The sequence below is a fragment of the Salvelinus sp. IW2-2015 genome, linkage group LG28 (assembly GCF_002910315.2).
Source record: "Salvelinus sp. IW2-2015 linkage group LG28, ASM291031v2, whole genome shotgun sequence".
Classification (NCBI taxonomy): Eukaryota; Metazoa; Chordata; class Actinopteri; order Salmoniformes; family Salmonidae; genus Salvelinus; species Salvelinus sp. IW2-2015.
This window is the reverse complement of record NC_036868.1, coordinates 7,049,868-7,064,453: the sequence shown is the minus strand read 5'-3', so window position 1 is coordinate 7,064,453 and position 14,586 is coordinate 7,049,868. Positions and strand designations below refer to the sequence as shown.

Sequence of the window (14,586 nt, the reverse complement as noted above, 5' to 3'; positions counted from 1 at the left end):
GCATAATAGTTCAGTAACATTGAGGGTCAACAAATGTATTTTGAATGTTCATTATAGATAATGAGTTACAACAATGACTTTCAAATAACATGAGATTGTCAGCTGTCTATATACATTTAGTACTGTGACAAGTGGAATGACTGACAAAGATTCATAACTATTGTCCATGACTAACAGCAGTAACAGTCAACAAAAACAGGTATTTATTTTCTATGCCTCAGCTCCACAAAATATTGAAGTATAAGTGTATTTTTAAATCCCTTCCCTTATGCTCCAGCATTAGTGATAAATTATTAAAGTTCCTTGCCTCGGGCAGGTCCAGCTCAGTGGTCAGGCAAGGCCATAAACCTTTAAGTTCTTCCAGGCCTCAAACAGTGATCAGTTTCTGCTTGGTATCCTTGTCTGCTCTTGGAAGCTTGGTGGTGTCTTGTTTTGGGAGTCCATACAGGTATATGGAGATGCACACCAGCATTGCTCCACTGGCAAAGTTAACAGCTGAAAGAAAAGATGGTTACTGAAAACCTGCAATGGACTATAAATTCACTCACAGCCAAAATATGTTGGTCAGATTCTATTTTTATACAATATACTAACACTTGAGTGTCAAAGCCCAGTGTCTGAACAGTAACTCATGATAGTCCCTGCCCACAGAGATCTGATTGATCAACTCACTTATCTGTAGCCCAAACAGAGCGACAGATGCCACAGTAGAGAGAACGATGGCGGCTGCAGCAGAGAAGCCTTTCATGATATTGTCTGTGTACTTCACCACCACTGATGTGTACAAACCACCCACACTGGCCAGAACTGGAAGGATAAAATAACAAATGTAACTTCAATGTACAAGACAAATTCAGGTTAGGAAAATAAAAAACGATTTATAATAAACATCCCCAGGCATGGTAGAAAAGTAAGAAAACCTTAATTTCATAAAAATCTGCCTTGCTTGCTCTTTGGGGTTTTAGGATGGGTATCTATTTAGCACTTTGTGAAAACTGCTGCTGAAAAAAACAAAACATGATTGTGTTTATGTATCAAGCTTGAAATTTGACTCACAAACTACAAAGCACACCCAAGGCGTGTAACCATAGAAGAAGCCTTTCTGTATAACCTGAGTACCCTCAGTCATGTAAACACCAGCGAGGGTGACCACGATGCCAGACAGGTACATCTGGATGTTCCGCACCCATAGAGATGTGTCTGAGCTCTTCAGGACTTTCTCAAAGTACACACCTGTTCAAACACAAAGTGACACCATTAAATATAACCTGCCATTACCGTCATAAATGATGTTATGGATTATTAAAGGTATGAAGATAAAAATGAAGATACATTACCTGCAAATCCGGAGCAGAATACAGCGACAGCAATGGCCATGAACCCCCAAAAAGGGTTCTGCTCAACCTAATAAGATTAGAACATGTGTAACATCCTTATCAAATCCTTGGATTCTAAACAAGCCATTATGAACCCTGAATGCTGATTGGCTTTTATCAAATCATATATCACAGGTATGACAAAACAAATATTTTTACTGTTCTAATTATGTTGGTAACCAGTTTATAATAGCAATAAGGCACCTCAGGGGTTTGTGGTATATGGCCAATATACTATGGCTAAGGGTTGTATCTAGGCCTTCCGCGTTGCATCGTGCATAAGAAAAGCCCTTAGCCATGGTATAACTGCCATACAGCGTATTCAGAAAGTATTCAGATCCCTTCACTCTTTCCACATTGTTAGGTTACAGCCTTATTCTAAAATATATATTTAAAACAAATTATCCACATCAATCTACACACAATACCCCATAATGACAAAGCGAAAACAGATTTTTTCAAATTCTTGCAAATGTATCTAAAATAAAAACGTATTCAGACTAGAGGTCGACCGATTAATCGGAATGGCCGATTAAATCGGGGTGATTTCAAGTTTTCATAACAATCGGAAATCGGTATTTTTGGGCACCGTTTTTTTTTTACACCTTTATTTAATCTTTATTTAACTAGGCAAGTCAGTTAAGAACACATTCTTATTTTCAATGACGGCCTAGAAACGAGGCAGAACGACAGCTTTTTAACCGTTGTCCGCTCGGGGGATCCAATCTTGCATTGATTACATTGCACTCCGCGAGGAGCCTGCCTGTTAGCGAATGCAGTAAGCTAAGGTAAGTTGCTAGCTAGCATTAAACTTATCTTATAAAAAACAATCAATCAATGACTGTCATTGCTCCAATGTGTACTTAACCATAAACATCAAATGCCTTTCTTAAAATCAATACACAAGTATATATTTTAAACCTGCATATTTAGCTAAAAGAAATCCAGGTTAGCAGGCAATATTAACCATGAAATTGTGTCATTTCTCTTGCGTTCATTGACACGCAGAGTCAGGGTATAATGCCAACAGTTTGGGCTCTTTGCGAAGCTAATTCCCAGAACTTTACGTAATTATGACAACACTTGAAGGTTGTGCAATGTACAGGAATATTTAGACCATGGATGCCACCCAATTAGTAAATACGGAACGGAATAAACGTTTTGTTTTTCGAGTGAATAGTATTCCAGATTAGTCAAAGGTATAATGGTTTAGAGAGAAATAGTCGACGCGTTTATATTCCTGTAATATAACTTGCGGCTGAATTTGAAAAGGGGTTCCTTACGTTATTTACCGTTCATGTCTTCATAGAGAATGTCTTGATCTACTTCAAAATAAGTCTGTGTTTCCCGTGCAGGCTTAAACCGTCTCGACGTTTTGATACCCGTGTAAATCTCACTAGGATTAAGGTAACGTTATGTCAACATTTTCATACATCCACTCTAACAATTGGTTTATCTTCGTTTATATTTAGCTCATAATTGATCGAGTTACCTTTCCTATGTGATATCTACACAGTTTATATTGGCACGGTGTATGTAAGCCTACACGAACAGAGACTTATTTTAAGTGAATCTAAAAATATCGTATGGAATAAATGAAGGGAACCGCTTTTCAGATTTTTGCTGGTGTCATTGGGATTCTATGGACTCGCACTTTTGTTGTCAATTCTTACCATGCCATTAATTAAAATAGGATTTCCTGCTATAGAATTAAAGTTTGTTTTTCACATTCACATCACAGGTAACTTACAACTCTATTTTTATATCAAACAGTTGAGGAGTATTTGTCTCCCTAAGCAGACTCTTCCAAGTATCATTGTCACTTCAGAGCTGTGTTGTGTATTGTATGTATGATATATTAAGTTAAAATAAAAGTGTTCAATTGTTCATTCAGTATTGTTGCAATTGTCATTCTATACAAAATGTATGTTTGATAAATATATAATATAATATATTAACTGCTTCAAAAAATAAAGGGAACACTTAAACACACAATGTAACTCAAGTAATCACACCCTCTGTGAAATCAACTGTCCACTTAGGAAAGAACACTGATTGACAAACAAATTTCAACATGCTGTTTGTGCAAATGGATAGACAAAAGGTGGAAATTTATAGCAATTAGAAAAGCACCCCAATAAAGGAGTGATTACTGCAGGTGGTGACCAAGACCATTCTCAGTTCCTAATGCTTCCTGGCTGCATGTTTTGGTCACTTTTGAAATGCTGGCTGCTCACGCTAGTGGTAGCATGAAGTACGGAGCTCTACAACCACACAAGTGGCCAAGGTAGTGCAGCTAATCCAGGAATGGCACATCAATGCGAGCTGTGGCAAGAAGGTTTTGCTATGTCTGTCAGCGCTAGTGATCCCGTAGCAATGGAGGGCGCTACAAGAGACAGGCCAGTACATCAGGAGACGTGGAGGGAGGCGTAGGAGGGCAACAAACCCAGCCGAGGACCAGCTACCTACCACCTTAATTGTGCAAGAAGGAGCAGAAGGAGCTACATGCGCAGAGCCCTGCAAAATGACCTCCAGCAAGGCCACAAATGTGCATGTCTGCCTCAAACCGGATTCCAGAAACAGATTCATGAGGGTGGTATGAGGGGCCAGAACGTCCACAGGTGGGGGTTGTGCTTACAGCCAACACCGTCCAGATCAGACGTTTTGGACTTTGCCAGAAGAACACCAACAGATTGGCAAATTAGACCACTGGCGCCCCTGTGCTTTCACAGATGAAAGCAGGTTACACACTGAGCACGATGGCACATGTGACACGACGTGACAGAGTCTGGAGACGCGTATGGAGAACGTTCCTGCTGCCTGCAACATCCTACAGCATGACCGGTTTGGCGTGGGTCAGTCATGGTGTGGCGAGTGGCATTATCTTTGTGGGGCCGCACAGCCCTCCATTGTGCTCGCAAGAGGTACCTGACTGCCATTAGGTACGAGATGAGATCCTACAGAGCCTTGTGAGACCATATGCTGGACACATGCACATTTGGTGGCCTGCTGGAGGTCATTTTGCAGGGCTCTGGCAGTGCTCCTCTGCTCAAAGGCGGAGGTAGCGGTACTGCTGCTGGTTTGTTGCCCTCACTACGGCCTCCTCCAGCGTCTCTCTTGACTGTACTGGCCTGTCTCCTGTAGCGCCTCTCATGCTCTGGACACTATCGCTGACTAGACACAGCACAACTTCCTTTGCCACAGCTCGCATTTGATGTGCCATCTGAAGTGAGCTGCACTACCTTGATGCCAACTTCTGTGTGGGTTGTTAGACTCCCGTCTCATGCTACCTACTTAGAGTGATGAGCACCGCCAGCATTCAATAAGTGACCAAACTTATTCAGCCAGGAAGCAATTAGGAAACTTGAGAAGTGGTCTGCGGTCACCACCTGCAGAATCACTCCTTTATTGGGGGTGTCTAGCTAATTGCCTATAATTTCCACCTTTTGTCTATTCCATTTGCACAACAGCATGTGAAATTTATTGTCAATCAGTGTTGCTTCCTAAGTGGACAGTTTGATTTCACAGAAGTGTGATTGACTTGGAGTTACATTGTGTTGTTTAAGTGTTCCCTTTATTTTTTTGAGCAGTGTATATATATTTAAAAAATCTAAATAAATCGGCCGATTAATCGGTATCGGCATTGAAAAATCATAATCGGTCGACCTCTAATTCAGACCCTTTGCTATACTGTTTCCATTGATCATCCTTGAGATGTTTCTACAACTTGGAGTCCACCTGTGGTAAATTCAATTGATTGGACATGATTTGGAAAGTCTATCTGTATAAGGTCCCACAGTTGACAGTGCATGTCAGAGAAAAAACCAAGCCATGAGGTCGAACGAATTGAGCTCCAAGACAGGATTGTGTTGAGGCACAGATCTGGGGAAGGGTACCACTAAATGTCTGCAGCATTGAAGGTCCCCTAAAACACAGTGGGCTCCACCATTCTTAAAATGGAAGCCGTTTGGAACCACCAAGACTCTTCCTAGAGCTGGCACCCAGCCAAACTGAGCAATCGGGGGAGAAGGGCCTTGGTCAGGGAGGTGACCAAGAACCTGATGGTCACTCTGACAAAGCTCCAGACTTCCTCTGTGGAGATGGGAGAACCTTCCAGAAGGACAACCATCTCTGCAGCACTCCACCAATCAGGCCTTTATGGTAGAGTAGCCAGACGGAAGCCACTCCTCAGTGAAAGGCACATGACAGCCCGCTTGGAGTTTGCCAAAAGGCACATAAAGGACTCTTAAACCATGTGGAACAAGATTCTCTGGTCTGATGAAACCAAGATTGAACTCTTTGTCCTGAATGCCAAGCGTCACATCTGGAGGAAACTTGGCACCATCCCTGCGGTGAAGCATGGTGGTGGCAGCATCATGCTGTGGGAATATTTTTCAGCGGCAGGGACTGGGAGTCTAGTCAGGATCGAGGGAAAGATGAACGGAACAAAGTACAGAGAGATCCTTGATGAAAACCTGCTCCAGAGCGCTCAGGACCTCAGACTGGGGCGAAGGTTCACCTTCCAACAGGACAACGACCCTAAGCACACAGCCAAGACAACGCAGGAGTGTCAATGGCCCAGTCAGAGCTGGACTTGAACCCAATCTAACATCTCTGGAGAGACCTGAAAATAGCTGTGCAGCGACGCTCCCCATCCAACCTGACAGAGCTTGAGAGGATCTGCAGAGAAGAATGGGAGAAACTCCCCAAATACAGGTGTGCCAAGCTTGTAGCGTCATACCAAAGAAGACTCGAGGGTGTAATCACTGCCAAAGGCGCTTCAACAAAGTACTGAGTAAAGGGTCCGATTTTCTTTCTTTTTATCAACTTGCAAACATTTCTAAAAACCTGTTTTTGCTTTGTCATTATGGGGTATTGTGTAGACTGAGAAAAAACAAACAATTTAATACATTTTTGAATAAGGCTGTAACGTAACAAAATATGGAAAAAGGGAAGGGGTCTGAATACTTTCCAAAAGCACTGTATACCACACCCCCTCGTGCCTTATTGTTTAATTAGAACATCATCAATGAACCAGTATACACTTGACATGCCCATTGGCTAGGTCTCCCTTGTACAATAAGTCTTCTGACCTCAAATGGGTGTTTTTAGATAAATGCAGGTTAAATTTAAAAAAAAGAATGCTAGACAAATACCAAGGGTACCTGGACTTTAGTGGCCTCTGCAGGTTTCCACTGGACCAAAGCAACACCCCCACACAGCATGCAGACAGACAACCACTGCAGCCTGCTGAGAGAGCGATTCAGCATTAGGACCATGCATAGGGCTGTGCACGGGATCTTCAACTGATAGGTCACCTTGGTAGGGAGATGCAGTGGAACAGTGAGCATATGTACCAGGAAGGAAGTATACAAGTCAATTATTAATGTGCAGTTTTCTGAAGAAATCATTTAATTTCAAGTTAATACCTGATACACAGCTGCATCAAGATTGCTCAGGGCAATGAAGGCCATGTTATTCTGAATCGCATAGACCACAGAGGGAACACTCAGTTTCAGCAGCTCTTTTGGACTCTGAAACACATGTTCAACTATGGATGCTTTTAACCTGCCAAAGCTGCCAGCTTCTCTGCAAGGTGAAAATTAAGACAAACATATACAAAAGTTGAGCAACTGGGGCATTAATTCTTTCAACAAAATACTCAATACAAGGCAGGGATTGACATTTAAGGTCTGAAAGGCACTCGCCTATCGGGCAAGTCAGGAGTATTCTTTGTTTGCTCGAAGATTATGATCAGTTTAATTAACGTATTTTCACCTACACACAGGAGGAACAACAAATACGACTACTGGAATTCTTTGCATGTTGGTAATCAGTGAAAAAAATATATATATATAATCTGCCTAATGGGGCTACCAGAGGGTAGGCTCAACTTGCAACTGCTCAGGTCACTTGCCCGGGCAATATGGCAAACCATAATGTCAATCCCTTCAAGGGTATTCTATATATTTATTCAAGGCTGAGACCACTTGGATAGCAATCACTTGTTTAGTTTACACATGGATTAGGAACATTATTTGGCCTGTCATGAAAACACAGGATATAGAATAGATGGCAAAGCTGGGCCCTAGATAAAGCCTACTTACTTGGTCAACATCCCAAGGCTCAAGAACAATTTAATAACCTCTGTGACGCATACTGCTGTTGTAGAGAAGTACATAGCTGTTGATGATATTGTCCTTGTGTATCGTAACACCACAGTGTAAGTTGCTGCCACCATTGTCATCACTGACAGACAGTACACCTTGAACACCACACTCACTGGCTCTGTGGGGAGAGGACAGAGAGTCTTGACAGCAGAAAGTGTAAAGTTGACAGAAAGTAGGTCAGTGAGGCAAGAAACCAGAAATCACACATACTAGGCATGTTCACACTGCACCTTAGCCCAGGGCTAAGAGCCTGCTTAGTCCTGGGCTAAGGGAGATTTTAGCCTGGGGCTAAGTGAGTGTTCACACTTGAACATTCTAAAAAATGGGCTAGCTGGCCCTGCTCAGGAGCAAGGTTAGCACTGACTTTTCGGGGCTAGCCCCAGAAACATATGATGCAAAAATAGCCAGTGTGACAAGGGGTCAGAACAACTCATTTTCATTGTCCAATCAGAAAAGCTGCACTTTATTTGCATATGCTTGTGATGCGTTCTGTAGCTATTTTGATAAGTAAATGTATACCCTTTCATCCTTCCATCTGAGGACAAAAACCTGACAAAAAAAACAATACTTTCATCTGTGAAAATACATTGGTTGCTATGGCCAACAAAAACAGGTGTTATGCAGGCTGGCTAACATCTCACATAGGCAGCTAGCCAACTGAAGCAGCAAACTCTCAAGTATGGGTAGCAGGCGAGTGGGTGTGTTGAAAGTCTCCCAACTCTACAGCTGGAAGGGCAGCAAATGCTCAATTTCACCTGTGTGAAGCTAGCCACAATAAGGAAGTCACAATAGTGGAATTTGGGTTTTGCATTCAAAATGAAAGTCCCCCATTGAAAGTGATGTACACCTTTATTTAACTAGGGAAGTCAGTTAAGAACAAATTCTTATTTACAATGACAGCCTACCCCGGCCAAACCTGGACGCTGGGCCAATTGTGCGCCGCCCTATGGGACTCCAATCACGGCCGGATGTGATACAGCCTGGATACGAACCAGGGACTGTAGTGACGCCTCTTGGACTGAGATGCAGTGCCTTAAACCGCTGCACCACACAGGAGCCTTCCAAACAGTAGAATCAAGCCATATTTGGACTAGATATGGCAAAAAAATCCAAAATGAAATACAATTGTTAACAGATAAAAACTTCAAATCCCCACATCTGCATTGGGGGCATACTATACAGCTTATACTAGAGATTGTGCACCCATGAAATGGAGTATCAGCCTACTCGGTGACACCCACAGAACACAACTATGTAGAGGTTACACAAATATTAGCATCTTAGCTCTTACAGTGCAACTCTAAAACCAGTGCGAAATTAACCACATTAAGCCTATAATACGTGTCGACTGTAAGTCGCTCTGGATAAGAGCGTCTGCTAAATGACTTAAATGTAAATGTAACTCATATTGGACAGTAGAGCCTAAGCTAGAGATTGTTCACCCATGAAATGGGGTATCGGTCTATATAAGTGACACCCACAGGACATAACTGTGAAGAGTTTTCACAAATATTAGCGTCAATGCACTTATTGGGGGGACTTTGAAACCGGTGTGAAACTAGCCACATTAAGTTCACCACTCAACCAACAGTGTATTGAACATTCATCTTGCAATGTACAGCCTTACCTATGGATCTTAGGTCCACGGTTATCAGCCTACTCAGTGACAGTATTTAAGATACCCAATAATAACAAATTGCAACAGAAATGTTTTATTCAGTATTTATTTAAAGAAACAACTTTCCAGAGGGAAGTCAAAAACAGTAACCAATTTGAGCCAATATAGGAGAAACTGACAAATTCTTCCCTGATCTCTTTTTAATAAGACAACCGAGCAAGCTCCTGGAAAATACACAAATCAACATACGCCCATGAAATGTAGAATAAAGTAGATTGAAGAATAACAGTTCACCCATCAAGGCTGCCCCCACCTGCTCTTTACGAGCTGCAGGCTGTTCGAGATTTTGTTCTGACCAGATTCTAATACTCTTGGTAATGTTGAGCAGTTGATTAGTAAAAAAATCTGTGTGGTAGAATGGTGACTGAACAGGACATCCACCTCCCTGTCACACTGACCCTCAAGGGTGATCCTGGGGCTGCAGATAACAGCACTGTTCACTTCACCCTGTAACCATATGGATATTTTAGGTTTCGCATTGATTACTATATACTTTAACACATGCACACTTAAACATATATTGATGACATTTCTACCAATAACAGTACATAACATATCCTGCGGGTTGCCTGAAAGTACTTATTTGCCTCCACACGGCTGAACTGATGGAGCAACAGCCACTGGGCGTCCAACCTTGCCTCTGCCCCCATGCTGAAATAATTTAGGTATTAGACACCTATAATTTGTGGTCTGGATAGTGCACATGCAGAGAAAATTAGGAACAATCACATTAAAATCTAACATCTTACACTGTGGATCACAAGGCCAGCCATTGGAGGAGCAGGTGGGGCTGCAAGAGGGGGTCCTGATGGGGGTGCACTAGAAGTAGTTGTCCTGGAGATCTGGCCAATCTTGCCTCCACCCCCATCCTGAAATGAATGCATTAGACACTTCATTTGACTGGACTATGCATAAATACAGATTTTTTGTTGTTGAAAAAAGTGATGATTAAAACGAGAAGTTATCTTCTTACACTTTAAATCCCAGCAGAAGTAGGCCTAGTAGCAGCCATGCACTGCAGTCCCTCAAACGAAGTGTCTGATCAGCGTGGCCAAAATTGCAATCCCATAATCATCACTCAGGTGTACTTTATTGTGGGACCAGGGGAACCAGTGGGAAGGCACAAGTCACACCTAGCTCCCATGCTTGGTCTTCATACTCCAATGCCAGCTACTACTGGTACTTTGGTTCCTTTACGACGTCAATGCGACGTGGGAAGTAATGTACAAAGACCTGCAAATAATTACAAGTAACATTCCAGGGTTTTAGTCCTTTGCAAAACATGGTCGTTGAAATTGTGATTTTCACTTACGTCATGCCTTTATGCTACTAGTAATGGTAATTAAGGATTTACTCAGTCCACTTCAACAGAGCAGCATGGAGGAGTTCTTTAAACCTTTTCCCTGCCTGATCGATGGATGGATTGTCTGTAAAGTTGTTTACCAGGAGCTAAGAGACAGACAATGGCAGGGACAAGGCCTTGTGGTGACACAATCCCACAAACATCTACCTCCAGATGTGGAGCTCTGGCTCCAGGAGAGTGGACATGAAGCCAAAAGTCAGGTCAGCATGACCTGTGCTACCAGCTCGGTTTGACATGGGCACAATATCATCCACTAAGGCACAAAGATTAGAATTACCGACCACCAGGACAAACTAAGGAAAGAAAGTTTTTGTAACAATAAACATTTTAGAAATACATATCCTCAAACTAAATTAAGATTGTGGACTGTAGGTGTTGCTGTGAAATACAAATAATAAGGGGGAAATAAAACTCAACTATTAAACCAAGGAACATGCAATACAAAAGAGAAATCCTTATTTCTAGTATGTCCATTTTTTTAAGCATTTAAACAGTTATGCAAAATAAAACAATTCTTGCCTCTTTACCCAAGATCTCTCAGCCGCGGCAAGTGGGACTTGTGGCGTGGGTTGTGTGGTGATTGGGGCCTATTGTTAGCTCTATGGCGGGAACCATATGCATACATGAAGTCTTGCATGACTGAAAAATGAAATGTCATTAAACATGATTTTGGGCCACATATCACTGACTACATGTCATATCAAGCTTTACCGCTTGCCCTATAATAAGAGCAGTATTTTGATTTCAGTAACAATTTTCTTACATGAATAAAAATAAATATTTTGAATGGGAATGTTACAATATATTGTTGAACATACTCTACAGGCATATCAAAGTTCCAGAGTTGGATCTCTGCTAGTTTTAAAGTAATGCCAATTTCTCTCTATAAAATGGACCATATTAGGCAATCACAGCCCTCCTTTTACGTGTATCATTGCACATCCTGCAAATCACCAACAGAGGGTGCCAAATACTGTAGGCCTGTACATTTTGAATGACTAATAACAAAGAAACAAACTATTGATAACTGTCTACTTGAACAGAGTAAAACTGTAAATGAAGGTGAATTGGAGAGCCTATGGAACCGTAATGCATGTAACGCAGTGAGATCCTCATCTCATTTAAATATTGAATTTAGGCCTCAGTGTTGGGGTCAATTTGAGAAATTATATTCCAATGCAATAATTTAAGAGGTAGGCTTATCTATTTCCATTTACTTCTAAATAAGCGGACAAGGAGAAGCTATTTATGTCAAGTTCTCTCCATTTTGTAAATTCAAATCACTTCCTGAATTGACTGACTTCAATTCACATTGACCCCAACTCATGTCACTGTTGGAGCTACAAACATAAGCATTTCGCTACACCCGCAATAACATCTGCTAAATGTGTATGTGACCAATAAAATTTGATGTAGGCCTATTAAATTAACAACATAAGCAAACATACAAAGAGTACTAGTAACAACAAAATTGACCAATAACAAAAGCACTGTATTGACACCCTTCATACCTGATAAAGCAATGAGGCCTCTCTCCAATAATTGAGATCAAGCTGAAAGTTGAATCGCCAAGCTGAGTCAACCAAAGTGTGTGTAAATGTTGTCCCATTTCTCTGGTTAAGGGGATATGACACCCCTCCCATTTTACAGGTAGGCCTATCAAATTAGAGATTGGAAGGGAGGTTGTGTAACTGGAGGAGCAAAAATTAAAGTCCTACTTCAGTCTCCTTTTCACTTGATTTACTTAAAAAGGCACATCTCAATCGGTGGTCCAGGTATCCTCATGACATGGCACAAATGGGGGGGCTTCCTCTTTTGTTCCTCAAGCAAAGGGTGAGGTCGATGACATTAGCAGGCACCATCAGACCAACTCTGTGAATGCCCTGGCCAATTCTTTGAAGTCTGCCGTTGTGCCTAAAAAAAATGTAAACACTATTTTGCTTACATGTTTTTTTTACTCTTTAGTGTGTACTTTACTGTATTTATACTTATCAGGCCAAGCGATTGACTTTATGCATTTTTGGCACATGTCAAGGCGGGCGTTGGGCTGATTTAAATGTGTAAAGCTGCATCACCATTGGGATAATATAGGTAATGAACAACTATGCCAGTCCATCATGGATTACATTGTCTTTGAAGCAGTTCGTCTTTCAAATAAAATTAGCTAAGACGCTAATATTTGTTAACAAACTCTACAGTTGTGTTCTGTGAGTGTCACCGAGTAGCATACCATGTCCCGGACCTGCTGTTTTTCGACTCTAACGCAAATTCCACTATTGTGGCTAATCGTTATTGTGGCTAGCTTCACACAGGTCTCAATATCCGTCGATTTTCATTAATTTATTCTGTTGACATTTATCTAGATATTACCATCCATGATAATATTGTTACATGCTTTTGCCTGGATCAGAAAAGTTGATGTCTCGTCCGTGAACAGCATTCTCTGTGCAGGGGCAAGATCACATTTCTAAAGTGAAACCTTGTTTCCGAGGTCAGAGAAAGGCAGCAATGTCCTCAAACATTCACAAAATGCTATGCTAACAGCAAGGGGACCTAATATGCTAATAAATGCCTTACATGTAACAAATGGTCGCGTGGCTGAGAGATTGTTGGTCGCATCAGCAAGTTGTGTTTGTCCGGTTGCCCAGGGCTTTGGAATACAAGTGTGAATCCAGGGATAAAGCTTAACAATGCAGTTTGAAAAGGGCTAATGTGGACGGCCACTTATTGACGTGATTCTTTATTTTCTGAATTCGTTTACAAAAACAATCTATGCAGCCGGGCGATTTTGGTTTAGCAAGAACCACCTTGCTAAATCTGCACCTGGCTAACTAGCTAGCTACATAGCATTTGCGCTTCCACGATTCAGACGATGACTCTTTTCCGTCCGCAACATAAAACACACTTTAACTTGCTAGCAAATAAATTCATACCCAATAATATTACTGATTTAAGCGCTAGCTTGCTGCGTTTAGTTTCGAAACATTAGAGACTAGCTAGCTATCTAACGTTAGCATTGCAAGTAGCTAAGAATTGCAAATTTCACTTACCGTTAGCCATGGTTAGCTAACTTGATTGTTATGGTGCGTTGTAAAATGAATGGGTATTTAACGTTGAATAACAAACGAACCAGACTTCAAACCATTGTCATCTGTCTGCATCTAAGATGCATCCAGCTGCAGTCCCAAGGCGGAGACTCCTGTCTGTAAACCAGCCTGTCACCAAACGTTTCACAAATAGAACAATGAGACTGATTTTTCACCGGATGTATAAATGTCAAGCAGTCGCTTGATGTTCGTCAATGATATAATGGCAGTCCGCAAACCAAAGTTACATGTGCATGCCGACAACTTTTTTTTGATTTTATCTTTATTTAACTAGGCAAGTCAGTTAAGAACGAATTCTTATTTACAATGACGGCCTAACCCCGACAACGCTGGTCCAATTGTGCACTGCCCTATGTGACTCCACATCAAATTCAGGAACTTAAACACCTGCTCCCGTGTGCCCACTAACTGGGTCCTTGGATCCATCTGTGAAATGTAGCAATGAGATGCTCAACCTCACAGCCTTTCAACCTTACCCAAAATGCTAATGACAATTTTTACGGCATATATCCAAAGGCATCTCACCTGCCTCCACTAGCAAGGCACATACAGATGTTGATTTAAACGCACCAATACATATCCTTAAAGCTATTTACTGGATTCTGTCCAGTTTCTGAAGCCAAGTCTTCGCCACTGTTCCATAAACTATACACCTGCAATCAATTGTCGTCCTGATCAGAGCTCTATAAATATCCATTAACGATTGTCTATCAACACCCCATTCGTAACCAGAGACCAAGCGCATAAGATTCACCACCTTCTTACACTTTGTTTCAACATGTATGACATGACATTTCCATATATATATCACTCATTGAACCATAGACCCAACTATTTGTACTTAGAAATCCTCCCCCATAGGCTGTCCATACAGAAACACCTGTATATTATC

The 14,586-nt window shown here is 41.5% G+C and overlaps 1 protein-coding gene across 10 annotated transcripts; it reads right to left on the bottom strand.

Annotated features, from left to right (window-relative positions):
* Positions 1-34: 34 nt before the first annotated feature.
* LOC111954165 (CMP-sialic acid transporter) lies at positions 35-14,023 on the bottom strand. 10 transcript variants are annotated; one of them, XM_070435909.1, is made up of 13 exons: positions 13,638-14,022; positions 12,099-12,501; positions 10,198-11,226; positions 9,974-10,093; positions 9,783-9,875; positions 9,623-9,672; positions 7,484-7,664; positions 6,806-6,965; positions 6,542-6,694; positions 1,338-1,404; positions 1,057-1,233; positions 673-807; positions 35-495 (listed from the first exon to the last, which is right to left on the bottom strand). In XM_070435909.1, exons 5-13 carry the CDS (start codon positions 9,872-9,874, stop codon positions 368-370), a joined length of 1,143 nt encoding a protein of 380 aa, XP_070292010.1. In that variant the 5' UTR covers position 9,875; positions 9,974-10,093; positions 10,198-11,226; positions 12,099-12,501; positions 13,638-14,022; the 3' UTR covers positions 35-367. The 10 variants fall into 10 exon arrangements, with proteins under 10 accessions (XP_070292010.1, XP_070292011.1, XP_070292008.1 ...); XM_070435910.1 differs by having other exon boundaries at positions 10,198-10,457; XM_070435907.1 differs by having other exon boundaries at positions 10,198-12,501.
* Between the last annotated feature and the right edge of the window lie 563 nt (positions 14,024-14,586).